Genomic DNA, 14116 nt, shown 5'->3' on the forward strand with positions numbered 1-14116 from the left:
GAGTCAGCTACTCCTTTGAGGTGCCACTGGCAGGTGAGGGAGTGGGGTGTATGAGTACACAGGCTATGACATCCAGAATGAGATACAGGGGCTGCAGGAGGACATCATCCCTCCCTTGGCACAACCCATGCAGGACCCTTAGAAACAAGAAGGTGGAAGCCTCACTGACCCTGTGATTAAGGGACCTTCGACCTGGGATGAGTTGTCATTTACCCACTGAGGAGGAGTGTGTTGCATGACTTGGCCTGAGACAGCAGATGGGCCTCACTTACCTGGGCCTTGGGCGTGAGCTCCTCAGTGGAGTGGGTCACCTCTCTTAGCACGTGGGCCAAGCTTTGTATCCTCTGTATGTCCCCCAGGGTGGCAGGGACCGCAGACAGTGACCCCAGCACATGCTCTCTGACCTTGATGCAGAGGGAGGAAGATGGGGAGAGGAAATGTAATTCCAGTGGCTTGATGAAACCATTTCAGAAAGATCTGGAGTCAGGGCAAAGGACCAGGCTCATCTGGGGTTTTCCAAAAGCTTTTCCAAAGCCAAGAGACCTCTGTTTTCTTTGTAGGATGTGTGGTGTGCAGAGTAATGGCCTCCCAAAGATGTCCACATCCTAATCCCTGAAACACGCCAGTATGTCACCTCATAGGGCAAAAGACACTTTATCAAATTGTTTTGGAGTTTTCTGTTTTTTATGTACTCTCTACTCTGAAACATGGGGCTTGAACTCATAACCCTGAGATCAAGAGTCGCATGCTCCTCCTACTGAGCTAGATAAGTGCCCCTGTTTTGGAATTTTAATTAAGTTAAAGGTTCTGAGATGGGAGTGGATCTGGATGAACCAGGTGGGACCAATGTAACCACAGGGGTCTTTGTAAGAGGGAGGTAGGATGATCAGAGTCAGAGAAGATGTGTGGGTGGAGGCAGAGGTGAAGAAGAGGCTGGAGGAGGAAGGGAAAGGGAGTGAGGAGGGTAAGCTGGGGGAGGGGAGGGAGGAGGCCTTGGAGAGAGGATGAGGGAATGGGGAAGGGTCTGAAGATGCTGAGCTGCTGGCTTTGAAGATGAAGAGGAGCACAGAGGCGTCTGGGGACTGCGCTTTCTAAGCCACAGAGCCCTAAGAGGGCCTGGCTGGGGGCTGGCCTTGGCAGCCGCAGAGAAAAACTAAAAATATAATTTCAGCACTGCCAGGGAGGACTTTCCCCAGAGACGAAAGGGTCCTCTCTCTGCACTGTCCACTCACCACATGTGACTTTTGAGCCCATGGAATGTGGCCAGTACAACTGGAGAGCTGAATTTTAAACTTTATTTCAGTTTAATGTTTAATGTTTAGTTCAGATGTAAGTTCCTAGATGTGGTGAGTGGCGACCATTTGGCACAGCACAGATCTGAGGGAACCGTCCCCCTCCCCCGGCCTGCTCACTCAGCCTACCTGTCTGACAGCCCTTCCTGGACCTGCAGGGTTTGGGTGTGTCTGCTGTTAGCTCAGGGTGCAAACAGGCTCTGGCTTGGATGGAGGAGAGAATAGGCCAGCATATGAGGGGACTCTGGTCAGAATGTTCTGGTAGGAGAAATTGTGTTTGCCTCTGCAGTTCTTCCCTCCCTCCTTCATCACTGTCCTGGAGGCAGCTTCTGTGGAGATGCTACTGGCTCCTGCCTCTCTGGCCAGTGCGCTCATTCAGTGGGAGATGAGAGGGCAGGAAGAGAGAGAGCTAGAAGCTATTCTCCTGGTGCCTGAGCCACTGGTCGGTCAACTGCCTCCTTCTTCAGAAGCCATTGCTTCCACCAGGGAACCCCTACCATGCAGTTGCCCCCTCCAGATTCTGGTCACTTCAGGCTGAACTCCAATTTTTATCAAAGAGTCCTTCTTAAATTCTTCTTAGTGCTTCCATTAGTATTTTATACCTGCCTCCTGCCAGGACCCCAGTGTTTCATGGGGAGACCTTGGGTCAGGCTGCATAATCTGTGGGCTCAGGGACCGCAGGACATCCAGATGGAAGTCTGCCATAGGTAATGCTCAGAGTGAATGCAACCCAGACTGAGAACCAGGAATGTGTGGGGGTGTACAGAGGGGCTAATGTAAAACAAGGGTAGGGGTGAGAGGTGTAGGAGTGCAGGAGGTAGACAGGGGAAGAGCCAATCTGGGTCGGAAACTCATCTTCACCACCTTCTTAGAAATGTTGGCCTGGGCAGACTTTTAAAAATTCTCTTGCCCTATTTCCTCTTCTGTAACATAGATGGGGATCTCACCATTTACCTTGTAGGGTTTTAGTGAGAATTATATATCCCTGAAGCTCTTGGGGCTGGCAGGATATAGTAGGTGCTCAGTAAATGTCAGTTATTTATCTCTAAGTAATTACTATGACAGCCACCACTTCCCACATGTCCTGCACCATGCTAAGTACTTTCATGCCAACCCTTCAGGGGACCAGAGAAGTCTTTCTTTTCTTCTCCATGCCCAGCAGGTATATGTGATGCTGTGTGTGTGTGTGTGTGTGTGCGCATGCACGTGCGCACGTGTGTACACCTGCACCCACACATATTCATACAGCAGATACCAGGAGTGGAAGTCATCGTCTGCTTTGCAATAGCTGTTTGTCCTGTCAGCTTGTAACACATGAGATGGCTGCTCTGTGGATTAAAACTGGTTGAATGTCAGTAATTTCAAATGGCTTGACCTAACCTTATGAGGAAAAATACTATTTATTATCCCCATTTTCCAGATGGGGAAATTAAGGCTTAGAGAAGTTCATTTACCAGCCCGTGACAGTACAGATGGCAAGTGGCAGAGGTGAGATGACCTTCAGGGTCTAACTCCAGACCATTAACGATATGAGTGAGGCCAGGCCACATTTCTCCTCTAGCCTCGGATTTGTCGTCTTTGACAGGAAGGCCTGGAGCAATACTCTTAAATTCTCTCCTGCCATAGAAGCCTTTGACTCCATGAGGCAGAGCAGGGCAAACAGTTTCCATCATGTTAGGTCACTTACTGCGAAAGAACCAGAGAGGGAGCTGATGTCAACAGGCATCAACTCGGCAGATACCGAGGCTTCCCAGCTCTGTGAATTCCACTCCTCACCCTGAATGGCTGTGTACAGCCCCCGGGGCCCAGCGGACAGCATGAAAGAGGCCCATCTTGAGCACCTTCTGTCTGATGTCCATGTTCAGCAGCCACCTGCAGCCCTGCCCCTGGCACTCCTGGTCTAGCACGGATGACACGGCTCTGGCCAGCTGGAAGAGCCGCTCAGGGTCCCACTCACTTGGCAGAGTGGTGGTGATGTTCTCCAGCACTGCAGCCTGGAACGCCCCGTTCTCAACACGGGTGTCTCCAAGTCCCACCTAACAGGGAAACCAGAAGCACATTCAGTGCACGGAAGACCTCAGCTTACCAGTTCTTGTTCCAAAACCTGGAGCCTGAAGTCTCTCAAGGCAAACCAGAGCAAGGCTGGAAGGCTTTGTACCTGGTGCGGAGTCTCTCCTGAGGCTGAGGGCAGCTGGGCTCACTGGAGGCAGGCAGCCAACAGCCACGGAAAGCAAGCCTGGGGCAAGTCACTGCTCTACCCTCACCACGCGCCTCGTCGTGCCCCCAATCCCTTCCTGTTCCACCTGGCCCCTCACCCTTCAAATTTACCCCAATTTTATCCAGCCTCAGCCTTATACCCATTATGGCTGATTCGGGTCCTCCTTCCCCTAGACTCTGATGGCACTGGCCTGTCTCATCCAGGGCCCTAGCCCTGTTCTGGCCACTGAGATGTAGGATCTGCAAAGGTAGAGACCATGACTGTTTTGTTCACAGCTGTGTGCCCAGGGCCTGGTACATAGCAGGTGCTCTGAAAGTACTAGTTGAAGGAAGGAATGAATCAGTGACTCATCTGGTCATGCCCTTGGCTCTCTTCAATCTGGTCACCAACTTGGTGAGGTTAAGTTGGGTCAACAAGTTTTCTCAGTGAAGAAACAAAAGGCTGCCACCACCCACCTTCACCACTGCGTGGGCCTGCTCTTTGTCCCCTGCGAGACTGGAGACAGAAATGACCACTGTCAGCATGAAGTCATTGTTTACTTTCCCAAGTGGCAAATAAACTGACGGGAGTGCAGGCTCCGGGCCACAGTGTAGACAGGAACCTGGTAAATGGAAACTGAACAGTTAGGGGGGCATTCCCAGGCCCCAGGGAGACTGGAAACCCACCAAGGTAGAGCGTGCTGACAAGGACACAAAACCCACAGCTCATGAAGGCATGGCAGGCACTCAGGGACTCCATGCTTTCAAAGAGAAGACAGCCACCTATACTGATCCACTGGCCTCCCTCGGTAATCATATGCTGCTAGGACTTTGGAATAAGTTTACTGGAATCCATAAAAAATTTCAAAAATTGTTTCCCTCTTCACAGGCTTAAAAAAAATTAAAGGTAACAAACCAAATTACAAAGAGGAGGAGGAAGAGGGGAGGAGGAGACCTTAAAAATAGCACCCCCTCCCTGCAGGTGTGTGGCTGGGTCAGTGTGCCTGGGGCTGGGGTTAAGGTGTAGGTGCTTCTTTATTCTGTAAACCTCTCTCACACATGGAACACACTTTTTGCAGCTCCCTGTTCTAGGAGAGTGGAGCCTAGTAGCTGAAGTGAGAGCAGGAGCCTTGGGCCAGTACCTGACTCCAGGCAGAAGCAGTACTCCAGGGGACCCAGGTCCGAAGATGTATTGCAGAAGATGGTGAAGCTGGTCAGAATGGTACCCTCCTCCGGGGTGATGGTGCACGTGGGCACCGCAGGGGGAGGCAGAGAGCTGATCACATGGGTGTCCTCTCCGTGGGCATGCCTGGTTACTGCTGGGGAGTGAAGACGGAGGGTGCTTGAGGGGTTCTGTGGGTCACACAGACCACCAGGCTTCAGGATTGCTCTGGGAGCTTGTTAAGCATGCAGAGTCCCAGGCCCGTGTCCTGACCCCGAGCCTCAGACCTCTCTGGAGGTTCTGGGCTGAGGCCCAGAAATCTGCATATCTCACAGCTCTCCCTGATGCAGGGTATCCTGGGGCCTCACATTTTGAAAGTCAGTCCTTCATCTGTAAAACAGGGCTGATATATATATATATACACACACACACACACACACATACATACATACATATATATATATTTTTTAAAAGATTTTATGTATTTATTTGACAGAGACATAGCAAGGGAGGAAATATAAGCAAGGGAAGTGGGAGAGGGAGAAGCAGGCTTCCTGCTGAGCAGGGATCCTGATGTGAGGTTCCATCCCAGCATCCTGGGATCATGACCTTAGCTGAAGCCAGACACTTAACGACCGAGCCATCCAGGCGCCCCAAAAGGGCTAATATTAGTAGCTTCCTCAGAGCTTTGGTGAGGAGGAAGTGTTTGGGAAACAAAATGACTTGCTCAAGGTCACCGAGCTCAGAAGGGCCATGCCCAGAATCTAGAAAGAGGCTGATCCCGCCTAAAGCCTTGCTTTTCCCAGGCCTCCACCTGCACCAGCATCCTACATCACTGGTATTTCAAAAAGCGTCTATACCTGGAAGAGCTGGGCATAAAGAGAATTTTAACCCATAAAAATGATTAGTGTAGGGGCGCTTGGGTAGCTCAGTCATTAAGCATCTGCCTTTGGCTCGGGCCATGACCCTCCAGCCCTGCATACCCGCATCAGGCTCCCTGCTCAGCGGGAAGCCTGCTTCTCCCTCTTTGACTACGCCCTGCTTGTGTTCCCTCTCTCTATGTGTCTCTCCCTCTGTCAAACAAATAAAAAAATCTTTAAAAAAATGATTAGACCTAATCCAAAAGGTTCGGGGCACGCCTCAGAGTGTTCATTTTGAACTAGTACCTCAGGCTGTTCCAGTATGGGAGGCCTGTGGGCCACTTTGAGAAAAACTGAGTCAAATGAATCCATCCCCAAAAGAATAATCACCCATCATTTGTCATTTTGAGAATCTACATTTCCTACCGCACTGGGCTTGTTTAAAGTGAGAATCTTCTGGCGGGACACGCGGACTGCACCTCCCCAGAACAATCTGTCTCCTCCACCCTGCATAATGCAATTGGGAGGCAGGAAACGGAGGTGCAGAGAGTTGAAGTGCCTCGCCTCCCAGCTAGAAAGTGGTGGCAAAGGGATGAACCCCAGAGCCTGCGTCTGGCCCCTGACCCTGCACCGAAGTCCCACATTTCAGGGCTTCTGGGTTTGTCTTGGTTCACTTTCTGTGGCAGACGGGACCCACGACAAGAAACTGAGCGGGGGCCTGCATACCTGTGGCTCCGATCCGGCTGGCCTGGCCCCAGGTCTGCAAGAAGGAGCTGTTCCGCCGCCGTGTGGAGGTGTTGCTCTGAGGGAGGGTTAAAGCACTTAGCCAAAATCCCCGGAATCTGCAGGCAGCCGGGAGAGGCTCAGCCTGAAAGAGAGCAGCACCCAGGAGCCCCTGAGGCTTCAGCCAGGCTCCCGGACTCAGCAGGGCAGTGGCTTCTCACCCCAGGGGACTTCGAGCAAAGACACCACCCGCTTCCCCGAGTCAGCCCAAATACCCAATTTCCAGCCCGGTGTAGGTGTTTGTCTGAGATCAGGTTCCCTTGAAGGACACCCCCCAGACTGGGATTCATGTGCAGGTCATTTACTGAGGGAGGCTCTTGGGAAAACCAGAGCGGAGAGGGAGGCAGAGGAGGGCAGAGAAGTGGTTTCAGGAGGTGTCCAGCCAGCCTCAGCCTGATCCCACAGCGAGCGTGAGCTGTACCACAGAAGTTCTCTTACTCAGAGGCAGGGGGCTGGGCCATTAGACCCCCGCGTCTATCGGTGACCAGCCAGCAGTCCCTCCACGGAGGCTGGGACGGGTGTGTCAGCCTGGGCAGAAGGACTGAGCTGGGGCCCCCGCAGCATCTGCTGTGATGTTTCCCCATTGCTTCTGCTCCCTTGTGTCCATTCTCCCTTCTGACCAATGCCCTGGTTTTCCTCTGGGGAACACCACCACCCCGTCCCCCAACCCCCAGCTCAGTCCTGGGCATGTGACACAGGGTCTGACAGCCAAAGCAGGAGTGGCTGCCAATGTCCTCACCTTCCCCAGAGAGGTGTCCTCTAAGTCCCAGTTGAACATGGCCACTGAGGAGTCGTCCACCACGGTGACTCTGAGCATGACGTCTTCACTGGCATTCACTGGTCCACAGTTCTTCTCACAACTGAGAGGGAGATAGAATGGAGTGTGGAAGTTCACTCCAGCCTTGTGGCCTCGCCGTCTTTTGTCTGGTTCTTCTCAGGTCATTTGTGAAGGTGGCAGAGGGCTTTTTTTCAAGTGAAAGAGGAAATAAAAGCAACCCATGCCCCAACCAAAACCAGGACATAGCATTGGTCATGGAGATGGAATGATTTGTGTCTGACTGAATTCCCACTTCATTCCCGATGAAAGACAATGGTATGGAAAGTGCATGAAACCTAGGGTCCTCAGATCCTGTCCTTGCCTCATAAGAATGGTTACCTTGCATGAGTCACTTTAACTCTCTGAGCCTCAGTTTCCTCACCTGCAAAGTGGGGCGGGGGGAGGATAAGAGCAGACAATATTTCCGTGATTCCTTCTAGTTCTAACAATAATAAAGGAATGCTGTGGTTTTATTGCATGCATCCCACGGGTTATAAATGATTTGCATGATTGTTCACTTATCCAGGGCTTACCACGACCCTAGGAGCAATGTATTAGAATCCCCTATCACAGACAAGCAAAGCAAGCCAGGTCACATAACTCCTTAGTGGGTAAAGGGAACACGCACCAACACGTCTATATTCAGACACTGGGCCTTCTCTCTAGCATCCCACTCCTTCCCTAGTGCCAATAAAAGGTCACTCTGGCACCTGCCATGTGTCCAGTCCATATGCAGGACCTTTTAGTTTTAACTTCTTAGCAACTCTCAATCTCCCTACTTCTGTCTTCATGTCCATCCTAGCACAGGTGTACCAGACATTCTCCTACAAATCTTTGTGGCTCTGGGGACTAGGAGACTAATCTCCATGGACTGTGTCACCTGAGTTTCCGTGCCTCTGGCTTCTGGTTGGGTCTAGCAATGGGAGGCATTGGCTGGCGATCAGATGGTGAAGGGGAGGGGGAGGTGGGTATTTATTCACCAATGGCCCTGTGCCTTAACAGGTGGGCAGGAGTTGGCAATGGCTGTTCTCTAACCAAGACCCCAGCTCCTAGGGGTCCTAGAAATGCCATCCCCCTCCTTACCTATGCAATCCCGAGAAGGAAAGTGGCTTCCTCCTATTGTAGTCCTGCACTGCCAACCCTAGTTTGTTCCCTTATCCCTGCCCACATCTGTACATAGACCCTTTGTCCAACTCTCATCAACTCCCAGTTTGAGGGAGACAGCTACTTCTTTTTCTTTTTTAAACATATAATGTATTATTTTCTTCAGGAGCACAGGTCTGTGAATCATCAGTCTTACACAGTTCACAGCACTCACCATAGCACATACGCTCCCCAATGTCCATCACCCAGCCACCCTGTCCCTTCCCCCACACCCCACTGACCCTCAGTTTGTTTCCTGAGATTAGGAGTCTGTTATGGTTTGTCTCCCTCCCTGGTCCCAACTTGTTTCATTTTTTTCTCCCTCCCTCCCCCCTCCCCGACCCCCTGCCCTGCCTCTCAAATTCCTCATATCAGAGAGATCATATGGTAATTGAGACATCTACTTCTTGCTGGGACCCAGTTGATAGACCAGGCTACCTTGAGCTCTCACCTTGACTCCTGCAAGAACTCAAGCAATCTCCCGGAGCCCTCTCTTGCCCTCCTCCAACCCGCTCTCCATCCTGCTACCACAGAATTTTGAAGTAAGTCACGATCACGTCCCCGGCCTGCTTGCAACTCTTGAGTGACTTTCCCAGAACTCTACAAAATGATATCTGTGATATAACCCACAAGCTTCCACCAGAGCCAGGCCCTGCCTTTTCTCCCAGTTTCTTTTTGCCCCTCTTTCTCCCTCCATACTTGAGCCACACCTGTCTCTTTCACTTCCAGTTATTCTGTGCTCCTTACTTTTGCCATCCAGTTTCCTCTCCTGCCCCTTTTTCCTTTTTTCTGCCATGCTAGTTCCTTTTCCTTCACATCTCTGTTAAGGGAAACCTTCCCTGGTCCCAAGTCCAGGAAGTTGTCATTCGGATGCACTACCTCCCTGCATTCATTGGGGCCAATCATTGCTAACCACCAGGAGCACTCCATGTGAGAACTGTGACCAGGTCTATTGGGCCACTCCTGTAAGACTTGTCCCTATGTCTATGCCAACCCGAGCTGGCTCTTCAGTAAATGGTGGCTGAAGGGATGGCAACGCCACAGGAGTTTGCTCTCTTGCCCCCACCTAACTCAAGGCCCAAGTTCCAGGGGGACGGACACATAGAGGCACTGCTCCTCCCAGTTCTGCAGCTCCCCGCCTCTCCAGGTGGCGAGGCGCAGGGTGACGGTGGAGGTGGGCAGTGGCAGGCAGGATGGAGGAAGCACCAGCTCCTTTTGGTCTGTGCGGAGCAGCTGCCTCTCAACACAGTAACTCCACTGGGTCCAGCAGTGTCCTGAGGGGAAGGGGGAAAATGCTGTTACCAATCCAAGGACCCTTCCGGTTTGGCGTTTGGGGGAAGAAAAGAGTCATAGATAAGAAAAGCAGCTCCAAAGAGAGAATGTGATGAACACTCCCACTTGCAGGTTGTGGCGACAGCGCTACGGAAGGATGCTCCTGGGGAAATGAGTGGTGCTTCCCCCCGACTCTGAGCACACCTGCAGGGGATGTCAGCTTCTTTCACTTGCACCGGCCACTGGCTGAAGAATGAACGGCCAGGCATACAGCAGGAGAGAGACCAGGAGGATAGACAGCTCTGCCTGGGGGAGCACCCAGGCAGTTTCTTGTCCCTGGTGTAATTTCACTCCACCTGGAAGACTGACCTCAGCTGTACGTCCCTGTGGGTACACTGGGGAGCTGGGGACCTGGGGGCTGTATCCCACCTGAAAGGCCGTATGTCCCCTCTGGCTTTATGATACCATCTCAGTAAGTCCCTGTATCCTTTGCCCTTCATCTCTGTTGATGGATGTTTATCCATCAATCACCTCGCTTCCCCTGTCCCCCTCATTATTGGATTTAGGGCCAACCCATGTAATCCACAATGACCTCATCTGCAGAGTCTTAACTTAATTACATCTGCAGAGACTCATTTTCCAAATAAGGTCATTGTTCTGGGGATGAGGACATGAATATATCCTTTTGGATTCAGTATTTAACTCCCTTTAGGTACCAAATGCACAGAGTGGAGGTGATTGCCTTCCCATCATTGTCTTGCACAGAGTTCTGGCGTGTCCTTCCAGAGCCAGTCCCTGCCTGCATCGGAATATAGGTATGTATGTTTGTGTGTGTGTCATTGTTCCACACACAGCATTCTCTATGCCCTTCTGGACTTGGCCTTTCTTAATGCATCTTGGTAAGCATCCCGTAGCCATACAGCTGCCTTATTTTTGTTAACAGTTATGTAGTCCTTCCTGTCTGGATGTACCCATTTTATTGAAGCATTCCCCTCTTGATGAATATTCAGGGTGTTTGCAGTCATCTGCTGTTTCCACCAGTGCCATTCATGAGACATGATCTAGGGTCAGGCCATCAGCTCAACCACCCAAACTCTATACGTGCATCCTCTATGGATTCTGATAAGGAGAATTAACATTCAAAAGGGTATCCTGAGCACTTACCAATGGATATCAAAAGGCTTCAAGTTTTGCATGACTTTTGACCCAGCTATTCCATTTCTTAAAATTTATTATTTTCTAAAAACTTATTTATGAAAGTAACCAGAGAATCAAATAAAGATAGAACTACAGGGATGTTCATTACAATGTTTTTATAAGGGCAAATAATTCAAAACAACCTAAATGTCCAAAAAATAGGGTACCAGTAAATAAATGATCATATACTAACTAGACAGTCTATTATACACTTATTGTGAAATCAAGATGGAGAAGATATCATGACATTAAAATATGCAGGATATATTATTCAAAGAAAAAACAGCTAACAAAAATAATATGTACAGTAGGGATGGCATTAATTTCCAAAAGAATGACTGCCTAGCTAGGCTATATCCCTATAGAGAGGAGGACAACCATTTCTAAGTAATGGGCACTGCTGCTACTCTCTTGATTTGTCTGAAAATGCCTCCTCACTTCTAGACTCTTCCTGGCAATGTATCAAGGGCAAGGAAGTGAAAGGAGGGCAGTTGTTGTTTTTATTTTATCACTGACTTTTGCGGTGAAAATAAAGCAGATTGACTATTAGGATTACTTACTGTTCTCACATATTTTACAGATAGTGCATCTCCTTGTTGCCTGCCTTCAAGGCTACCTCTGCCTTGGTTTCCCACTGCTTCCCCCCCACCCTGCCATTTCCATGGAATTCTTAATCTGGCACATGCAAGGGGCAGGCAAAAGTGATACCTGTGTGAAGGTTAAAAAATGGCAAAGCTGACCACTGTCCATTACTTTGTGGCGAGATAGGATAGTTCCAGAACTCTGCAGACACCTACCACATGACCACTGGAAACGTAAATCCTTGTCACTGTCTGGCCAGCCCAGAGTCACAGTCGTGAAAGGATCCACATACTGACCAGTTTCCACGTACACCTGCATGTTCCCTTTCTCTCTCTGCAGAAAAAGCAGCTGGCTGGTGAGATGCCCATCCACAGTTGGCACCCCACCTCCCACCCCACAGCAATCTGTGCCAAGGGTACCCACAGTATAGGGTGTGGAATGGAAACAGACCTTGTGGGACCCACCTGGGGATGAACCACAGGGTAAGTAACTTTAGTCTGAATGTGGGCTCAGTGCTAAGGGTCCACCATGTATCCACCTTTAACAGAGCCTGCTCTGGACCAGGCCACATGCTTGACGCCCAGAGATACAGGAATAGAGACCTGGGCCTTGCCCTTAAGTTTGGGAGGGAAGACAGACAAGGAAACAGACAAAATACAGAGTGCTAAATGCTATGGAAAGAGGGGGTCCAGAGGATTATGAGAATGTGTAAGAGGGAGGCAGTAGGTTGAGAACATCTGCTCCTATGAAGATTTGATAGCATTCGATTCCAGGGCTGCTGTGGATTAAATGAGGGGAGGTTGTGACATGCTTTCTACTGTGTCTGGTGCAGAGGAAGGTACAGAGCTATGACCTCTGCAAAGTGGATAGCTGGTGTCAGGGCAAGTTTCTCCAGAGGACAGGATCACAGAGCTGTTGTGAAGGAGGAGGAGTAAGTGAGCCTGTGGGTTCTAGGAGGAGAGATCAGCAGGTATAAGGTATGCTCCTTGAGTAAGTTCTAGTAGGACCTATTAAACGGCCAGCCTGAGAGGACTTAGCCTGTATAGCAGGAAGCTACATGGCAGAACTCAACCCCTAGTGGTCTCCCATGGCCTAAGAATAAAACCCGAGTCCTTGTCTTGGTACTTAAGACCTCATGGGATCTGGCCTCTGTCCATCTCTCTGTAATCTCCTACATGCTCCTCCTACCCAGCCCACTAGGCCTCAGGCCAAATTCCAGCCCCAGGGCCTTCATATCTGTGCACCCCAAAAGCTCTTATTCTGTTTTCCAGCATGACTGACTGTCTTATCTTCAAGTTCCAACTTGAATGTCTCCTTCCAACAGGCCCGATCACATTTGCTAGGCCCCCCTGTGTTGGTTGCTGTCACTGCACCCCATTGCTTCTAGTTAGACACTTATTACAACTCCTAACCAGATGCTAATTTATTCAGTAGTTTCACCTACTAGGCTCCAAGAAGGCAGGGACCATGGTTGTTTATTCACCTTTGTAGCTGTTGTCCCTAACACTAGGCCTTGGACAATGTAGATGCGTAGTTTTTGTTATTGACGTGCACAGACAATGTCAACAGCAAGGAGTTGAGGACTTAGTCTTGCTGTAAAAACTAAGGAACCCAGGCCTGTTTTCTAAGCATTAACAGCTATAAATTTTCCTCTGAGCCCTGCTTTAGCTTCATCCCACAAATTTGGATAGGTTGTACTATCATCACTCAAAAATATCTTAAAATTTTCCTTGTGAATTTTTCCTTTGACCTCTTGATGTTTTTCAAGTATGCTCTTGAATATCCAAGATGTCTAAAAGGTATGTACCTATCCCAGATATCTTATTACTGATTTGTAATGTGATACTGTAGTGGTTGGAGAACATGCTTGGTTTGATTTCATTCCTTCTGGATCTCTTTTCAAATGGAAGAAACCTCTATGCTTCCTAGTTTTCTGGCTATTAGCACCAATAAGCCCAAAATCAAAACTAAAGCAGAGTGCTTAGACATCTTTTTCTGGTGAGGTGTTAAGTGTTTAAAAAATAAATACTCACATTCTTTTCCTTGGCATTTGTTCCAGATGGTTCTTGCAGACTGGAAGGAGCTATAAACACAGTGGGAACAGGCATCAGACTTTGGTAGTGTTGATAAGATTGCCAAAGGGCAGAGTCAGGGGTATGCTCAGAAATTTAGCATACATTTAGGCCATAGAAATGGGTAAAAACTCAAACCATCTTGTCCACCATTGGACTAAAGACACCTCTTTGGTTAGGAAAGAGGCAGGCAGTTGCCAGTGCAGATAACACAAGATTTGGAGACAGGCCTGTGGCTGTATGTTGTTAATGTTTAACTCCAGTTAAGGGAGGGAGTGGGGAACTCTGATTTGTAGTGTTTGCTGCTTTCTTTGGTGTCTGTATTGCCACTAAGGCGGATTTCAAGCTGCCAAGCTGACCGCAGTGATCGTAGAGCAAGAGCTGGACAGAACCAGCTCTGACAAGCTGCTGGCAGCCAGCCTCAGCACACCATGGTGCATTTCTGGGTTCTTCTATTGGCCTCTTGCTGGCTGTGTGAACCTCAGAATGTTAGTTATTCTTTCTGAGTCTTAGGTTTCTCACCCCTTACAGAAAGGCAATTCCCATTTCTCAAGGGCTGAATGCTGTGTTTAATTGCTTTGTCATCTGTATATATCTGTAAAGAGTATTAGTATATCAAGTCTAAAAAATGGAAAATGTACATGCAATTGGTATGCTCTGAAAATACTAAACCATGAATATGTTAAAGTGTAGTGATGAAGATAGGAATGCGTTTTATCTGCACTGGCAGATCCATGTGC

At 49.4% G+C, this 14116-nt stretch overlaps 1 protein-coding gene across 1 annotated transcript in view; it reads right to left on the reverse strand.

Moving 5' to 3' along the window:
• Positions 1–14116, reverse strand: part of LOC111153074 (polycystin 1 like 2) — a 91982-nt gene that overhangs the window by 49919 nt on the left and 27947 nt on the right. The window contains 9 exon segments of the mRNA XM_022511870.1: positions 273–404; positions 3134–3328; positions 3966–4111; positions 4631–4807; positions 6237–6378; positions 7033–7153; positions 9320–9527; positions 11520–11637; positions 13338–13387. Of these exon segments, the coding sequence (XP_022367578.1) occupies positions 273–404; positions 3134–3328; positions 3966–4111; positions 4631–4807; positions 6237–6378; positions 7033–7153; positions 9320–9527; positions 11520–11637; positions 13338–13387 (1289 nt within the window).

The sequence above is a fragment of the Enhydra lutris genome, unplaced genomic scaffold, assembly GCF_002288905.1.
Source record: "Enhydra lutris kenyoni isolate GAN:26980312 unplaced genomic scaffold, ASM228890v2 scaffoldscaffold30, whole genome shotgun sequence".
NCBI classification, from domain to species: Eukaryota; Metazoa; Chordata; class Mammalia; order Carnivora; family Mustelidae; genus Enhydra; species Enhydra lutris.